The sequence below is a fragment of the Fundulus heteroclitus genome, chromosome 17 (genome assembly GCF_011125445.2).
Source record: "Fundulus heteroclitus isolate FHET01 chromosome 17, MU-UCD_Fhet_4.1, whole genome shotgun sequence".
NCBI classification, from domain to species: domain Eukaryota; kingdom Metazoa; phylum Chordata; class Actinopteri; order Cyprinodontiformes; family Fundulidae; genus Fundulus; species Fundulus heteroclitus.
In genome coordinates, this window is record NC_046377.1 from 20179641 (window position 1) to 20194897 (window position 15257).

A 15257-nucleotide genomic window follows, 5' to 3' on the forward strand; every position below is an offset into this window, starting at 1 on the left:
TACATTAAAAAGGTGTGTTAGAAAACGTTTGGTGACTGATATCAGTCAGGTTAAAGTGGACTCAAGACTTTGATTCTGTCGGCGATTAAACAATACCACAAGACTAAGTTTACCTTTTTATTTTATTGTTTTTTTTAAGTAAATGACTATAAATAAAAGAGCAACAACTTGACATTATTATGTGTCATTTTACCGACAAGTCGATGAGAAATTCTGAGAAGACTGTGGGGTGCGCCTCTCTATTATCCTTGTGCTGTTTGCAGGATGACCACTCCAAGATGGCGACCATAATTGATTTCAAGGGAGTCCAGGACTTGTTTTGAACTTCATTTCTCAGTTTTGAATCTCTTACAACCTTACTTGAACAACAGCTCTATTATGATGCAATCTCTGTTGATAATGCATGAAAGGTTCTGAAATTATAAGCTTTAAAAACAATTCCTGTATGTTTTACTGTCTCTATTACTATTAATGTTTTAGTGGCTGCATGTGAGGCATCAGCGGTATTGTGACTTTGATAGGGCGAAAAAAAACTATTCAGATAGTGAATGTTATAACAACAATATTTGTTTTACTTCAACAGTTTTATCAGTTAATCTAAAAGTGTTAGGGTTTAACTGAAACTTTATATAAACAACAAAATCTCAGTTAGCCTTCATAGCCAGGCTCATCTTTGCTGGCATTTCGCTGCTGAGTATAGTAATGTTATAGTATTTTTATTCCTTTCACAGTACATAATAATATGTATATAACCTGTAAAAGGTCATCCCCCGAGCCCTGACGTCAACAGTCCGTCAATCTGAACAAGAATATATAATAATACGAAGACATCTTCTATTGTTTTGCTATTGCCAAGTAGGAGAGGTGACCACTTCAAGATGGCGGCTTCAATTCCTGCGTCTCGGCAGCATATGCGGGGTCTAGCCTTGTGGGCGTCAAGCAGCGAGATTCGATTGGTAAACTCCATTACCCAGAAAACCACTCGTGTACGTGATTGGTTTGCCAAAGGAATGACGGCGTGTGACGCATACTACAGCGCGCGGGAATTTTAGGTGAGCCTTGTTTTTCATCCCAGTTTCTTGTTTGATTTCCACTTTAACTGCGGCTTTAGCACCTTTTCCGTTTGCGCATTACTTTATTTTATTTTTTACTGAAGTTTCTACGCATGTTCGCCTCATTTATAGCTAATGTTTTCCGCTGTTAACGCTCGTTTGATTCACGTCTTTAAGTGAACACGTCGCCTCCTCTCTGCTGGAGGGGTTAGGGAGCCGTTACAATCCGAACAGACGTTTCTGTAGCTAAGCTAAGCTAACCCGTGGTTCTCGCTGGGTTATTGCGTCTCCAGCTCCGTTTGTGTCCGGGAGGGAACGGAGCAGGATGGCTGGGCGGCTGGAGCACCCAGGGTACGACGAGGAGAAGCTGCGGAGAGTGTCGGAGCAGCTGCCCTGCAGAGAGGTCCAGGCTGGGGCGCTGCTGTCGCTCATGGGGCAGGTATGACGGGTTTTGAGGTGTTTCACCTTATATGAGAAGCTAAACTGTTTCCAGCATTATTAATTGATCTAATTAATAACTCACGTAATGGTAGAACCTCAGTCTTCATCAAGTGAGTTTAAAGGGATTTGTAATTGTGTTTCTTCAGCCCCAGCAGTACTGCTACCCTTCGCTCTTCATCTACGGCCATCGAGCTTCAGGAAAAAGTCATGTGGTGAACACTTTAATGAAGGAACTGGAGGTGAGGGAAACATTTTTAATAATTAAACAGTCAAACACAATCAAGGGATAAATGTTTGACACACTGAAAGTTTTGCCATGATCAGCTCTGACCTGTTGAAAAACTGAAAAATTCAAGTTATTTTATTTGTAAGCACCTACACAACTGTTTTTTAAAGCCCTTTTTGAGCTTTTATAAAATATAGTAAAACGAGGAGCCTGCTGCACCATTTTCTGTTACAGTAAATGTATTTCCCCCCCCCCCAATTAAAGCAAAGCTTAGGAGTGAGTTCCTCAGAAAATAAATCAGACAAAATAGAAAACATCGGGAAGGACTTGAGTCAGATTTATTTATACATCGCCGTTCAGGAATTTAGAAATTTAAGTGTTTTACAAGACAAAAAAATCACCAAATACACTTAATAAAGAAATATAAGGGATTGAAAACTCCCCTTAGACTTTTCTCATCAACTTCTGGTCCAAATAGGGTGTTTTCACTGACGTCACTGGCCAACTTCCGGTCCGCCATATTGGGTGGCACACTTCCTTATCTCTAGTTGTCTTACACGTATTATCGTATCGCGAATGGATAAGTACGCCAGCACGCTAGAGCGACCAGATAAGGACGTATATCTGAGGAAATGTTCCGTGATCGACCATATGGACCCCTATGCCCTCCACGGTGCCTTGTTTAGCCGTAATCCAGATGCATTACCTGGTGTTCGGTGAAAACCCTCTGCACACTCTTGAGGAAATGAGAGCTTACAAGGATCTAGAGGCTCACAACCAGTTCACATCTGGTTATGTACATCAAGGAAATCGCCATCATACGTGGACGGGTGAGTTTTAATAAGATGGTAAAAATGTAAACAATCCGACGCAAATGTGTGGCATGCTGCTGCGGTGGCTGGCGGCCGGCGCACCGCCCGCTGCAGGGCGGACGGGCTCTGGGCCGATCGACGCCGCTCGCGGCTTTAATTATTTAAGCAGAACAATGACCAGTGCAAAATTAAGTTGTATTTACCGTATTGGCGCCGGTAGGAGCTGCAGATCATAAAGCCAGCAAACAGTGGGAACACAGCAACTCGTTCAAAGGTAAGCTGCGCTCAGACGGGTTAGCACATGCTAACCGTTAGCGCTAACAACCACTCGCGCATGTAATGTACTTTTAACTAGCTGCTATGTGTTTCAAACGTTTAGAACACACTCTCATTGACATCGGGATACTGTGGAAAGTTATGATCGGTCGACTTACAACCGCGATCCAAGCGAGCCGACGATCTCTTTATCTCTGTAACTCGTTCAAAGGTAAGCTGCGCTCAGCCGGGCTCTGGCTCATGCTAACCGTTAGCGCTAACAACCACTCGCGCATGTAATGTACTTTTAACTTGCTGCTATGTGTTTCAAACGTTTAGAACACACTCTCATTGACATCGGGATACTGTGGAAAGTTATGTTCGGTCTTACAGCCGCGATCCAAGCGAGCCGACGATCTCTTTATCTCTGTAACTCGTTCAAAGGTAAGCTGCGCTGAGCCGGGCTCTGGCTCATGCTAACCGTTAGTGCTAACAACCACTCACGCATGTAATGTACTTTTAACTAGCTGCTATGTGTTTCAAACGTTTAGAACACACTCTCATTGACATCGGGATACTGTGGAAAGTTATGTTCGGTCGACTTACAGCCGCGATCCAAGCGAGCCGACGACTCTTTGTTATCGCTAACAGTTGTTCTCCGTGGTTGCGCCTCCAGGCAGGAAAGCGGTGGAAAATTAATCTGTTTCTATGTTTTTCCCATGGCGATCATGTGTTGCGCTGTTACAGCCCACAATACAGCAACGGTTTACCATGGTTGAAATCAAGTTAAGGTGAAATTAATCAAATTAAAACACGGCTGAGAGAGGGAGTACAGTATGCGGTAGTAATAGGCAGTAGAGGCGGCGGAGGCAGTCAACATGACCGCCGCGGAAAGTAATAAGTCATAACGCCCAAGCCCTATTATTAATATATTCTTCTTATATGTTTTAAATACTTAACAGTTAATTACCTGTGACAAAGTGAGCACCGCAGACTCTGGCGTATTCCAGCTTAACACCGTCCAAATCGGACCTGGATATCCGTGTCAGCCATAGGTGACGGCGTTGTTCAGACAGCTGTTTTGTTTTTTCACACTGATTCACTATTACGGCTGGTAGGCGATAGAAAGAGCGTTGATCTCTACCTCCACGGGCCGTGCAACCAACCATTAAACACGTTTTCCCCATTGTTTCACTTCCAATACTGCCTAAGGCGTCATACAACGCAGGTCAACGGTGCGAAACGACTGCCACCCAATATGGCGGACGCGCTGAGTAGTCACGTGAGCGTGACGTCAGCTGAAAACACCCTATTAGCACTACGGTTTCCATCTATAGCATGCCATCCAGTTTAAGAAGAAGAGTATACTAGTCTTTTGAGTTTTTAGGTTTGAAATTATATGCATTTATATTGGGTTAGGTTGTAACAAATGAAGGACATCCAGGACTTTTGTATTTAGAAAGAGAGAGAATTTTGGTAGTTGATTTATTTCTTTAGGATGTAAAGATAAATAGAGTTAGGTATGATCAGCTTCAATGTGGATTTATTTCTCAGAATTTAAAAATAAATGGAGCCATCGGCATAATGGTGAAACTAGTCTTTACTAGTATTTCTCAGGGAAAACATGGAGTGAATGAATGGGTATAACTCCAGAACCAAACACTGAACATGGTTTTATTATAGGAAGAGTTGTTATTATTTACATATGTAAATAAATCCGATAACTGATTAAACCAATGCAAAGAAGTTCCTCTAATAATCCCAACACTGGTTTCTAGTCCTAGAAGTGGATTTCTTAACTAAGAGTTTATTCATAAATAGAGCTGAGTATCATCAGCATAATGGTGACGCTGTCATGTTTTCTAATATTTTTCAGTTGAAGCAGATAATGGTGAACAAAATGGGTCCAAGTCCAGAACTCCGTTGTACACCATATGTTACCTTATTACGAGTGGTGGACTCATTATGTACAAATGCAAACTGAACTACGGCTTAAATTAGTTTAAAGTGGTTTGTCTAGTTCAAACAAGGATATTGTGGTCAAAACCCACAAGTAAGTAAAAAAAAAATCTCTTTCAGTTCTTTAAAGCCGGTGCATCTCATTATTAAATGCAAATGTATAAAGGCAGTAGATGCTACAGGAAAATAGCTGAAGGTGATTATTAATTTCAGTTTCAGAATATTTCGTTTGTTGTACATTTTAATAAGTTTGAAAACGTCTTAGTTTTAGTCTTTATCAGTTTCTTAGTCGGCTAATAGCTGCAGCTCTATTGCTGGTTTTATTTAGACTAAATTTTTAGCGGAAATCTCATACTCAGTTCTTTAAAATCCCGTCAGCTAAAAGGAAAATATTTTTGAGAATCTATGAACTGATTTGTCTTTCCTCGCCCCTTTCCATTGGCAGCTTCCTCACGCCACGGTCAGCTGTGTCGAATGCATCTCCGCCGCGCTGCTGTTTGAACAAGTGCTGCTGGCGTTCTTCGGCTGCGACGCCGCCTCGCTGCTCCCCCGCAGTCCCTCCCTCTCAGACTTTGTTCGCATCTACAGACAGCAGGCCGAGCAGAGTCCTGCCGAGCAGACGCGATACATCGTGAGCCCTGTTTGGTTTACACTCTCTTCATTTGCCACCTTAAATGTCTAAATGTGTGACATATTTTTAGTATTCCGTCTCCCTTCCACTTACTGTTTGAATGTTATTGTACGGAGCCCCATAGGGGACATGGGGAATTTCTTTTATTTTTGTTTATTTATGTTTCCTCGCAAAGTGCATGTTTCCGAAAAGTACATCCCTGCCGAGATATGCATCCCCTGTCGCGGGAGCGCTCCTCGCTCTGTACAGCTGAATATCGGCGAGGATTCAAATTTGACCAACACACTTGTTCTTAAAATAATGATACCAAAACGTTTTAATATACCTCTTGTGGGGGAAAAAATGGTTATTAGGCAGATTAATTTGCAAACAATAAACCGTGAGACCCGACGTAAGTTTTGAAACTGCAACGGTTTCTCTTAAATCTACACAGCACAGCGCACAGACCAGTGTGATGCATTCGCTAGCGTCAGAAAGCTATGGTGCATTCAGGAGCATAGGACATTTCAAATTTGCAAGGAAGGAGGCTTAAAATGGAACAGAACTTAACTAATACAATAACGTGTCTATCCAGAAACAGCGTGGGCTTTCTTAAAATACTGAATGCGCTATAATTGTATTTCTGTTATTTTTTTTTGATTATGCACATCTGCTAGCTTTTTATTCTGAAAAATCTAATGTCCCATGCTCCTGAATGCACCATAGCTTTCTGACGCTCGCGAATGCATCACACTGGTCTGTGCGCTGTGCTGTGTAGATTTAAGAGAAACCTTTGCAGTTTCAAAACTCACATCGGCTCTCACGGTTTATTATTACGTGTGAATGTCAACCACAACAAATAAATCAGCCGTACCTCGAGGGAACGCAAAAACTTTTGCGAGGAAACGCAATTTTTTTTGCGAGGTAACGCAAAAGTATTTTTTCTTTCTCCTAGCTTGAGCAGAAGTTGTCATCTACATAAAATACCTGATTGCAGGAAGAGACCTTGCATGTTTTTTTTTTAATCCAGATCTTGGAGAAAGCTGAACTTCTGAGAGACGCCGATGCCAATCTTCTCCCCGCTCTCCTCCGTCTTCAGGAGCTGGTGAGCATTTTTCTTTATTCGTCCTTGAGCTGAAAGGCACGAGTTCTTCCATAAAGCTGTTAGGAGAGAAGGATGGCATCCTCTCGCTGCGTTTTAATTAAACGCTCCAGCCATATTTTCTCTTGTAAAAGCCGATAATCTGCCTTCTCTGTGGTCGCTCTGCTTCAGTGTTGCTACGCGGGAGTTTAAAGTGATAATTCAGACGTAGATTTATGGTCGCGATCCTATTTTCACTTTCTTCTCAACAAGTTCAGAAACATTTCCACTTAATACCAGATGTAGTAAGTAGAAAACTTTAGTAGATGTAACCTTAGAAAGGATAAAAAGGTCTTCATCCTGTTGGTGTGAGATCTCGCTCAAGGTTCCTTGTTATTTATTTCTGGGACTCCTCATTGAGTTGAGGCATCGATCCGACAATTTACTTAGGCACTTCTCCAAAATAACTCAATAGGTGCTAATGTTGTAGCCAGTTTGAATTATGAAAGCTTATAATTTTGGTAAAAACCCAACCCTGCCTCCTCAGGGGTGGGTTGATTTTATGAGGAAGTCAAATTCAGACTAAAATATCCAATTTTTCCTGGAATGAAATTAGATTGTCTCTAAATTTCATATTTGTTAATATTCACCCAGTGAAGGAGTTTTGGCCCACTGTGCTTTCCCTAAATGTGGTTTGTAAGTATAAATAATGTGTTTTAGGGCTCTCATAAATTATTATTCTAGTGATCAATTATTCTGACGATTAACCGAGTAATTGACAAAAAATTGATTTCCCCCCATAATTAAGCTTATTTTATGAGGACTAGAATTAAATAATAAAAAAAAGCTAATTACCAAATTATTCAATTTTTTTTTTTTTAAATAACAAGGATAAATTTGCTGTTGAAAAGTTTTGGGATCAAAACATTAAAAGTTCAGCCCTTTAATATCAATACATCAGCTGCCTCTGTAGTAAAAAAGTTTTTAGTTTTTTTTAGTCCATAAATGGATAATAAAAATATTACACAATAATCAAAACGTAAATAGTTAATTTGAATAAATAATCATAAATTATCTTTTCAAACCTTTCTGTAAAGGCATAGAAATAACTTCAGGTTTGAATTAGGTGGGCTTAGACACCAGCCTTGCACACAAGATTAATTCATAAGAAAAAAGGCTAAAGAGAGGGCCAGGTTAGTTAGGATTGTGCTTTTTTTCCCCCTTAATGTATGTAATCCTGATTTAAAAACTGCTTTTTGTGTTGAATCAGGTTCTTTATCCAGTGATGAAATATGGTTGATTATTTGTAACGTTTAACTGTGAAAAACAGTTTTTCACAACACAATATTCTGGTGGAACACCTTTTTTTTGTTGTTGCTTTCAGTCTTAAGTTTGAAGCCGCCATCGCCTGAATTACTGTTATAGACAAACCTAACATCGTTAGAACTGAGAAGTTAAACAATGGACTAAAAACCTGAGAAGTTACAGGGAGGATTACCAACTTTGTCAGGGTTTGATGTTTAAAAATCTACCCAGTCGTCTGTCTGTCTCAATCAACTTTAATTCATCTCATTTTCATGGATTCGCCCTTTCACCTCACCGAAAAACGCTCATTTGTGAAACTGTGTGTTTTATTTTCAGGTGGACGACAACGTCAGTGTGATCCTGCTCAGCGAAATCGTCTGGGACAAGTTCAGACCCAACACCGGCTGCTTTGAGCCTCTTCTGCTCCACTTCCCCGACTACAGTAAAGGTATTACTCTCGCTTCTCGCTGCCCAACGTTATTGTGATGATTTCAGTGTTTCTCTGCATTTCCCTCTTAGAAGATTTAATTTAATTTTTTATTTTTTTTAGTCATACGGAAGAAATCTTTTCACATTTAGTCACTTTATAAATAAAACTGTCTTACAAACCAGCACAGTTGTGCATAAATGTGGTGAAAATTGGGTTATTGTTGATAATTTATCCCGTATAAAAATGTGAAGCTGGAGCAGCTGGTGGGCCAACAGGTTCCCTCTGGGTTCTCCGGCGGTGGCAATACTGCTGCACGGCTTTATAATAAATTAAATGTTGCATAGACTTGTCCTGCAACTTTTTAGACGCAGCTGAAGCAGAGGCGTGGAGTTTGAGACGGTTGCTGTAAATGTACCTCTGAAAGCAGTCCAGTCAAGGTTTAGGCTAAAATTAGCAATAAAAGCAGACGGTGTGAAGAAAAGGTCTTAATTTACTTGAAAAAAAAAAAACAGAAAATGTTGATCCGCTCTGCTTTCAAAGACGTGAACCTGACGTGTCTAGTTTTATCTGCTGTTGTAGGCGAGCTGCAGCAGATTTTATCCAAGGACAGGCATCCTTCGTATTCAGCAGAGTTTTACTCCTCCTACGTCCACATCCTGCTGGGGGTCTTCTACGCCGTCTGCCGGGATCTCCGCGAGCTGCGGCACCTGGTCAGAAACGCACCTTTCTGGGTTTTTAAACACTGCAAAAACAGACTAAACTTAACTAAAAATAAGTTAAAATTTTCTTGAAATGAGTGTATTTGTACTTTATTTGAGCAGGTAAATAAGATAATCTGCCAATGGAATAAGATTTTTGCACTTAAAATAGGAATAACTCATCTCCATCAACTTATTTCAAGTGCAGGATGTCTAATTATCTTATTTTAGGGGTAAAATTACTCTTTCCATTGGCAGATAATCTTATTTATCTGCTCAAATCAAGGACCAATACACTAATTTCAAGAAAATTTTACTTATTTTTAGTTCTGTTTTTGCAGTGAAACCGGTTTCACTTGTCAATAATTCCTCTTTTTCTTCTCCATTTCTAACAGGCGGCCCTCAACTTCTCAAAGTTCTGTGAACCCGTCGCAGCGGGGAAAGGTATTGCTTGAGGTGCTTCTCAGAAAATATCAGTGTTTTCGTCCCTCATTTCAGGAAGTGTAACTCGTATAGATTCATTACACGCAACAGAAATATTTCTTTAGATTTAGAATTAGTTTTTTATAGATAACGCCTTACAGATAATAAAAAAAGCTACGGGGTTCTGGTCAGGAAGTGTGCTGGCCCATCCAGCCCAGTACCACCCTGGTCATTGGAGCAGTTTTTGGTACCAAATGGGCATCTGGATAAAGCTCGGCAGCAGAAGGAAGCAATAAGTGCTCTAAAATGAGCTTGTAGACTGATCTTTTTTTTTTTTTTTTTTTTTCACTGTGGACCAGAACCAGCAGAAAACATGGCACCACAAACCATCACTAACTGTGGAAACTTCACCCTGGAACCTCTTCCTCCAGACTCTGGGACACTGTTTTAAAAATGAAACGCAGAACTTACTTTTATGTGGAAAGAGCATTTGGTTCTGTCTGGTTCTGGTTCTCCTCAGCCCCTCTCCCTGTTGTTGGAGCCAAACTTTTTCCTTCTACTCAACCTTCTATGAATACGCTCTTCTTCAGCAACGACCATATATGGCTTTCCTTCCTTGTCTGGACATCTGTCAAGTCAGCTGTCTTCACGACGATGGTGCCGCCCACTGACCCAGACTGATAGACCATAGATTCATCTGGAAGCCATTATTATCAAAATTATAAGCCTTGAAGTATTTCACTCTGTGTGAGAGATCGTTCAGTTCAATTCAATTTTATTTATATGGCGCCAATTCATGATACGTGTCATCTCAAGGTTCCTTACAAAGTCAAATTCAATCAGATCCTCCAGGTTGGTGAGAAAGTTTCCTCTCTAAGGAAACCCAGCAGGTTGCATCAAGTCTCTCCAAGCAGCATTCACTCCTCCTGAAAGAGCGTAGAGCCACAGTGGACAGTCGTCTGCATTGTTGATGGCTTTGCAGCAATCCCTCATACTGAGCATGCATGTAGCGACAGTGGAGAGGAAAACTCCCCCTTTAACAGGGAGGAGAACCTCCAGCAGAACCAGAACCAGGCTCAGTGTGAACGCTCATCTGCCTCCACCCACTGGGGCTTAGAGAAGACAGAGCAGAGACACAGAAAGCACAGAAGCTCACATTGACCCAGGAGTACTTTCTATGTTAGATGGTAATAGAGGATGATCTGCCTCCTCTGATGATGTCACAGCTAACAGAACGCCAGACCAGGTGTACCTTCTATGAAGAGAAACAAAACCCCACTTAATTATGAATGTTGCCTCAAAAATATGGAACTTTTTACACATTTGTTTGAGATGTACCTGTTTAATTTTATTTAATCTTTATTGCAACCTGTAAAACAAGCCAAAACAAGTTTTATTGTTTTGTGTTCAGCGAAGGAGACGGACGCCCACAAGCTGTGGAAAAACATCGAGCCTCATCTGAAAAAAGCCATGCAGACGGTTTACCTTCGAGAGGTTTCCAGGTCTGAGCTTTATTTTATTTATTTTATCTCAAAATAACCTCCGCTGTCCTTCCTGAATAAATCCCAACACTCCTCCCCGCCTTTTTTGTCTCCTAGTCTTCAGTGGGAGCAGATGGAGGAGCACGACGCCGGAGCCCTGAGAGGTGTCGACACACAGGAAACATTTTATTCAGCCGTGTTATTTATTCTCTAGACAGCTATAAATAAAGGTGAAATAAAAGATAAAAGTGTGACGCTGCTGGCTGATGGGCTCCGTCTCCTCCCTTTAAAAGGTTTATCGGCTCACACTCATGTTGAGCTCCCCTATTACTCCAAGTTCCTGCTGATTGCTGCCTACCTGGCGTCCTACAACCCGGCCCGCACCGACAAGCGCTTCTTTGTAAAGGTGGAGCCGTTTGGTCTCTGCAAGCTTTAACCTGCAAGTTTTTGTTGTTGTCTGCTTGAATAAAGGGTTGTTTTTGCTTCTCTCTCCCCCCCCACAGCACCACGGTAAAATAAAAAAAACTAACTTCCTGAAGAAGAATGAAAAGGTGATCACCGTCGCCTCACTTCTTTTTTTAATAATTCACAGCTGGATTTAACGTAAAGATGGTGCGATTGCTGTTTTTCAGACCAGCAACCACCTTCTGGGACCGAAGCCCTTCCCTCTGGACCGCTTGCTGGCCATTTTTTACAGCGTGGTGGACAGCCGGGTCGCTCCCACCGCCAGCATCTTCTCCCAGGTCGGAGCCCGGCAGGCGGACGTGGTTCTGTCACGTTTTTACCCGCCCTGTCTGCTGTTTGGGTCGGCAGGTTATGGAGCCGTAGTTTGATCAGATCGGCTCATCAGTCCTGGAGAGTTAGAAGATTTAATTTCATCGTCCAGACGTCCGTTTGTCCAACATTCATCCTTCTGGTTGTTTGTGCATTCAGTCAATCAGTGGCTGCTTCCTTCAGTCCCTCCTTCAACACATCTTCCTTCTTTCTTTCCTTTCAACCTTTTATCCAAACTCCATCCATCATTTGGACCAACTGCCTGCCGGTGCCTGGCAACCAGCCAGCGGGCGGGCGGGCGGGGCAACCAGCCAGCCAGCGGCGGGCCGGGCAACCAGCCAGCCAGCCAGCGGCGGGCCGGGCAACCAGCGAGCCAGCGGGCGGGCCGGGCAACCAGCCAGCCAGCGGGCGGGCGGCCGGGCAACCAGCCAGCGGGCGGGCGGGCCGGGCAACCAGCCAGCCAGCGGGCGGGCCGGGGCAACCAGCCAGCCAGCGGGGGGGCCGGGCAACCGGCCAGGCAGCCAGCGGGCGGGCCGGGCAACCGGCCAGCCAGCCAGCGGGCGGGCCGGGCAACCGGCCAGCCAGCCATCTTCCGGGCGGGGAAACCGGCCAGCCAGCGGGCTTTCTTTTCAATCTTCCATCCAGCTTTCGGGCGGGGCAACCGGCCATCCAGCCATCGGGCTTTCCGGGCAACCACCCATCCACCGGGGGGCCTTTCATCCATCCAGCCAGCAACCATCCAGCGGGCGGGCGGGGCAGCCTTCCATCCATCCATCTTTCTTTCTTTTCAACCTTCCATCCATCCATCTTTCTTTCCTTTCAACCATCCGTCCATCTTTCTTTCCTTTCAACCACCCATCCACCTTTTTTCCTTTCATCCATCCATCCATCCATCCATCAACCATCCATCTTTCGGGCCGGGCAACCAGCCAGCCATCCAGCGGGCGGGCCGGGCAACCAGCCATCCAGCCAGCGGGCTTTTCTTTCAACCAGCCAGCCAGCCATCCAGCGGGCGGCCGGGCAACCGGCCATCCAGCCAGCGGGCTTTCCTTTCAACCATCCATCCACCTTTCTATCCTTTCAACCATCCATCCATCTTTCTTTCCTTTCAACCTTCCATCTATCCATCTTTCTTTCCTTTCAACCATCCATCCACCTTTCTATCCTTTCAACCATCCATCCATCTTTCTTTCCTTTCAACCATCTATCCATCTTTCTTTCCTTTCAACCATCCATCCACCTTTTTTCCTTTCAACCATCCATCCATCCATCCAACCATCTTTTCTTTCAATCATCCATCCACCTTTCTTTCTTTTATCCAAACTCTTTTGGTCTAACATCCTTCCTCTCCTTTTCATCTTTCCTTCCAACATTTATCCTAAGGCTGAGCGACATTTCTTAAAAATAAAATCTCAGATTTTATTATACTAAATCAGATTAATCCATATATATTTTTCCCTCCCTCCTTTTTGTTTCAGAAATTAAAGAAATGGTTTTAAAAACTTGCTTTTATGTCAAGCATTTTGTCTGCAGTTGACCTGGTAATTTTACACAATGAGCTGAGAACAATCTTCACTTGAGTCACTTCAAACTAACTTAAAAAAAGGAAATGAATAAATTAAAGCATTTTGTCTTATGGTTAAAAAAAAGGTTTCCTCTTTACAATATTTTGACAATTTATTTTCCTAAACACATATTCAGCATCGCTGCTGTTCTCTTCATGAAACCCCAATGAATGTGTTGGTGAAATAAAATAAAGATGAAATCTTTAATAAAAAAAAAAGCAAATTCAAATCAATCAATTAAATAGATTATCGCCCAGCCCTAATTTATCCATCCGTCCATCTCGCCGTCCGTGTCTCTGTCTCACATACCTAGAACGGCTTCTAACTCTGGAAATTTCACAATACAAATCTTTGGGTTCAGATTGTTAAAAATATGAAGGATTCTTGTTTTTGGTGTTTTGAGATTTTTAATGAATTTGTGTTTCTGCTTCAAACTGGAGAATCTGTCATTTTTCTCTGCGTAGATCTCCTCTCTGGTGACTCTGCAGCTGCTGGCTCTGGTCAGCCACGACGACCAGCTCGACACGCCAAAGTACAAATGTGCCGTTTCCCTGGATTTCATCTCCGCCATATCCAGGTGAGCCAGCTGCTCCGTTACTACACCGCTGACACTGATTGGTTCAGGGGAACTGACCTTCACTGAGCCTCCTGTGCTTTATTTTCCAGGACGGTGAACTTTGATATTGTGAAGTATCTGTATGATTTCCTCTGAGGCTGCGGTGCGTGAAGGAGAGATGACAGTAAGATAAAGACAGATTTATTTCTGCAGGAACACGCTGCAGGACGAGTGTTGGACTCGCTGAGAGGCGGAGGGAAAGAAATATGTCGCTGCCACCTTGTGGCTAATTGGTGACCTTGTTATTTTGGTCGTGTTTGTGACCAAATTAAACTGATGTTCAAAATAAATACCATGCTGCCGTCTCGACTTTAACGTTTATTTATATTATTTTTAAACACCACGTAGTTGTTTTTACCTTACTTACAAGAACCATTCAAATGTGAACTTCTTGTGCTTTAAATGTCACGTTTTCACCAGAGGGAAAACGTCTGGTATTTATTTAGATATAGCAGAGATGCTAAGAACAGCTCCAAATGTTTAGTTTCAGAAATGCAGATGAGGAAGTCGCCTCGGCCTCTTTTAACCCTACCATTGAGTTTCTGGGCTCTTTAAACTATTAACATTGACAGTTTTTTTTGTTTGTTTTTTTTAAAGTTTGCTCTTGCATAACGGGTTAAGTTGACGCAAATGGCATGAATTGTTTTAGTCAATTCGTTGCATTTGCCGTTTAAACTAAATCTTGTGCTGCTCTGGTTGTTTTCTGTAACATTTACAGTTTATATATATATATATATATAATCTTTGTAAACGGCACCAATGCAGTTCTTATTTACATTTTGTTCAGTCTCTAGTGTCAAAATCCTTACTGGGGGCGGGGGGTAGTTACTTTTCCATGTACTGTAAATTAAGGCTGAACGATTTTTGCCAAAAATAAAAATTTATATATTTCAACCATGAGTGCGATTTAATTTTGACTTTTCTCTTCATTAACCACAAGCAAAACAAAAAGTCCTCTACATAAAGATGTTTGTAAACAAGGAGTATTTGAAACAAGAAACTTGACTGTTTTCATTAATTAGAATATTATTATTCAAGAGAATAGCTTTGTGAGTTGGACATCAATCCATGTGCAGCCAACAAACGAGTCTATGTATTAAACTGTTGCTATGGTGAGATCTCTGAAAGTCTCTGGGTAAAAAAATATGATTATATAAACTCTAAACAAATAATAAATTGACATTATTTCACTCCTGCATCTCTCTTCCCTTCCATGTGGAGGCAAACTCACTTAAAACACATTACCAACACCTAAAAGACGCGTCTGATCCATTAATTGTTACTTAGCCAAAAATAGCTTTTTTTTTTTTTTTTTTTTTAAATTGCAATTATATTACAAATGCGATTAATTGTGCAGCCCTGTTGTAAATTGACCAACTTTCTTATACAGGATAAGAAAACACATCTGCTTTTTGACTTTTTTTGTATTTTAAAAATATCCAAATCGATGTTGGTCAATTTTTAGTGGCTCAGGCTTCCTTATTGCATATATGGGCTGGAAAAAAACCTGTGTGGGATTTCCATCACAG

The 15257-nt window shown here is 41.9% G+C and overlaps 1 protein-coding gene across 2 annotated transcripts; it reads left to right on the forward strand.

Annotated features, from left to right (window-relative positions):
• Positions 1-935: 935 nt before the first annotated feature.
• Positions 936-14033, forward strand: orc5 (origin recognition complex, subunit 5). Of its 2 annotated transcripts, XM_036149234.1 has the most exons (15): positions 936-1052; positions 1346-1491; positions 1640-1732; positions 5191-5376; positions 6386-6460; positions 8078-8189; positions 8751-8881; positions 9265-9313; positions 10704-10794; positions 10891-10937; positions 11067-11179; positions 11277-11324; positions 11406-11516; positions 13577-13689; positions 13779-14033. In XM_036149234.1, exons 2-15 carry the CDS (start codon positions 1378-1380, stop codon positions 13822-13824), a joined length of 1329 nt encoding a protein of 442 aa, XP_036005127.1. In that variant the 5' UTR covers positions 936-1052; positions 1346-1377; the 3' UTR covers positions 13825-14033. The 2 variants fall into 2 exon arrangements, with proteins under 2 accessions (XP_036005127.1, XP_036005125.1); XM_036149232.1 differs by lacking the exon at positions 936-1052 and having other exon boundaries at positions 1059-1491.
• Positions 14034-15257: the final 1224 nt, after the last annotated feature.

Coding starts and splice junctions, on each gene's coding strand:
- orc5 (XM_036149234.1), top strand. CDS start 1,378: ATGGCTGGGCGGCTGGAGCACCCAGGGTACGACGAGGAGAAGCTGCGG. Junction 10,795..10,890: donor TACCTTCGAGAGGTTTCCAG/GTCTGAGCTTTA, acceptor TTTGTCTCCTAG/TCTTCAGTGGGAGCAGATGG. Junction 11,517..13,576: donor CCGCCAGCATCTTCTCCCAG/GTCGGAGCCCGG, acceptor TTCTCTGCGTAG/ATCTCCTCTCTGGTGACTCT.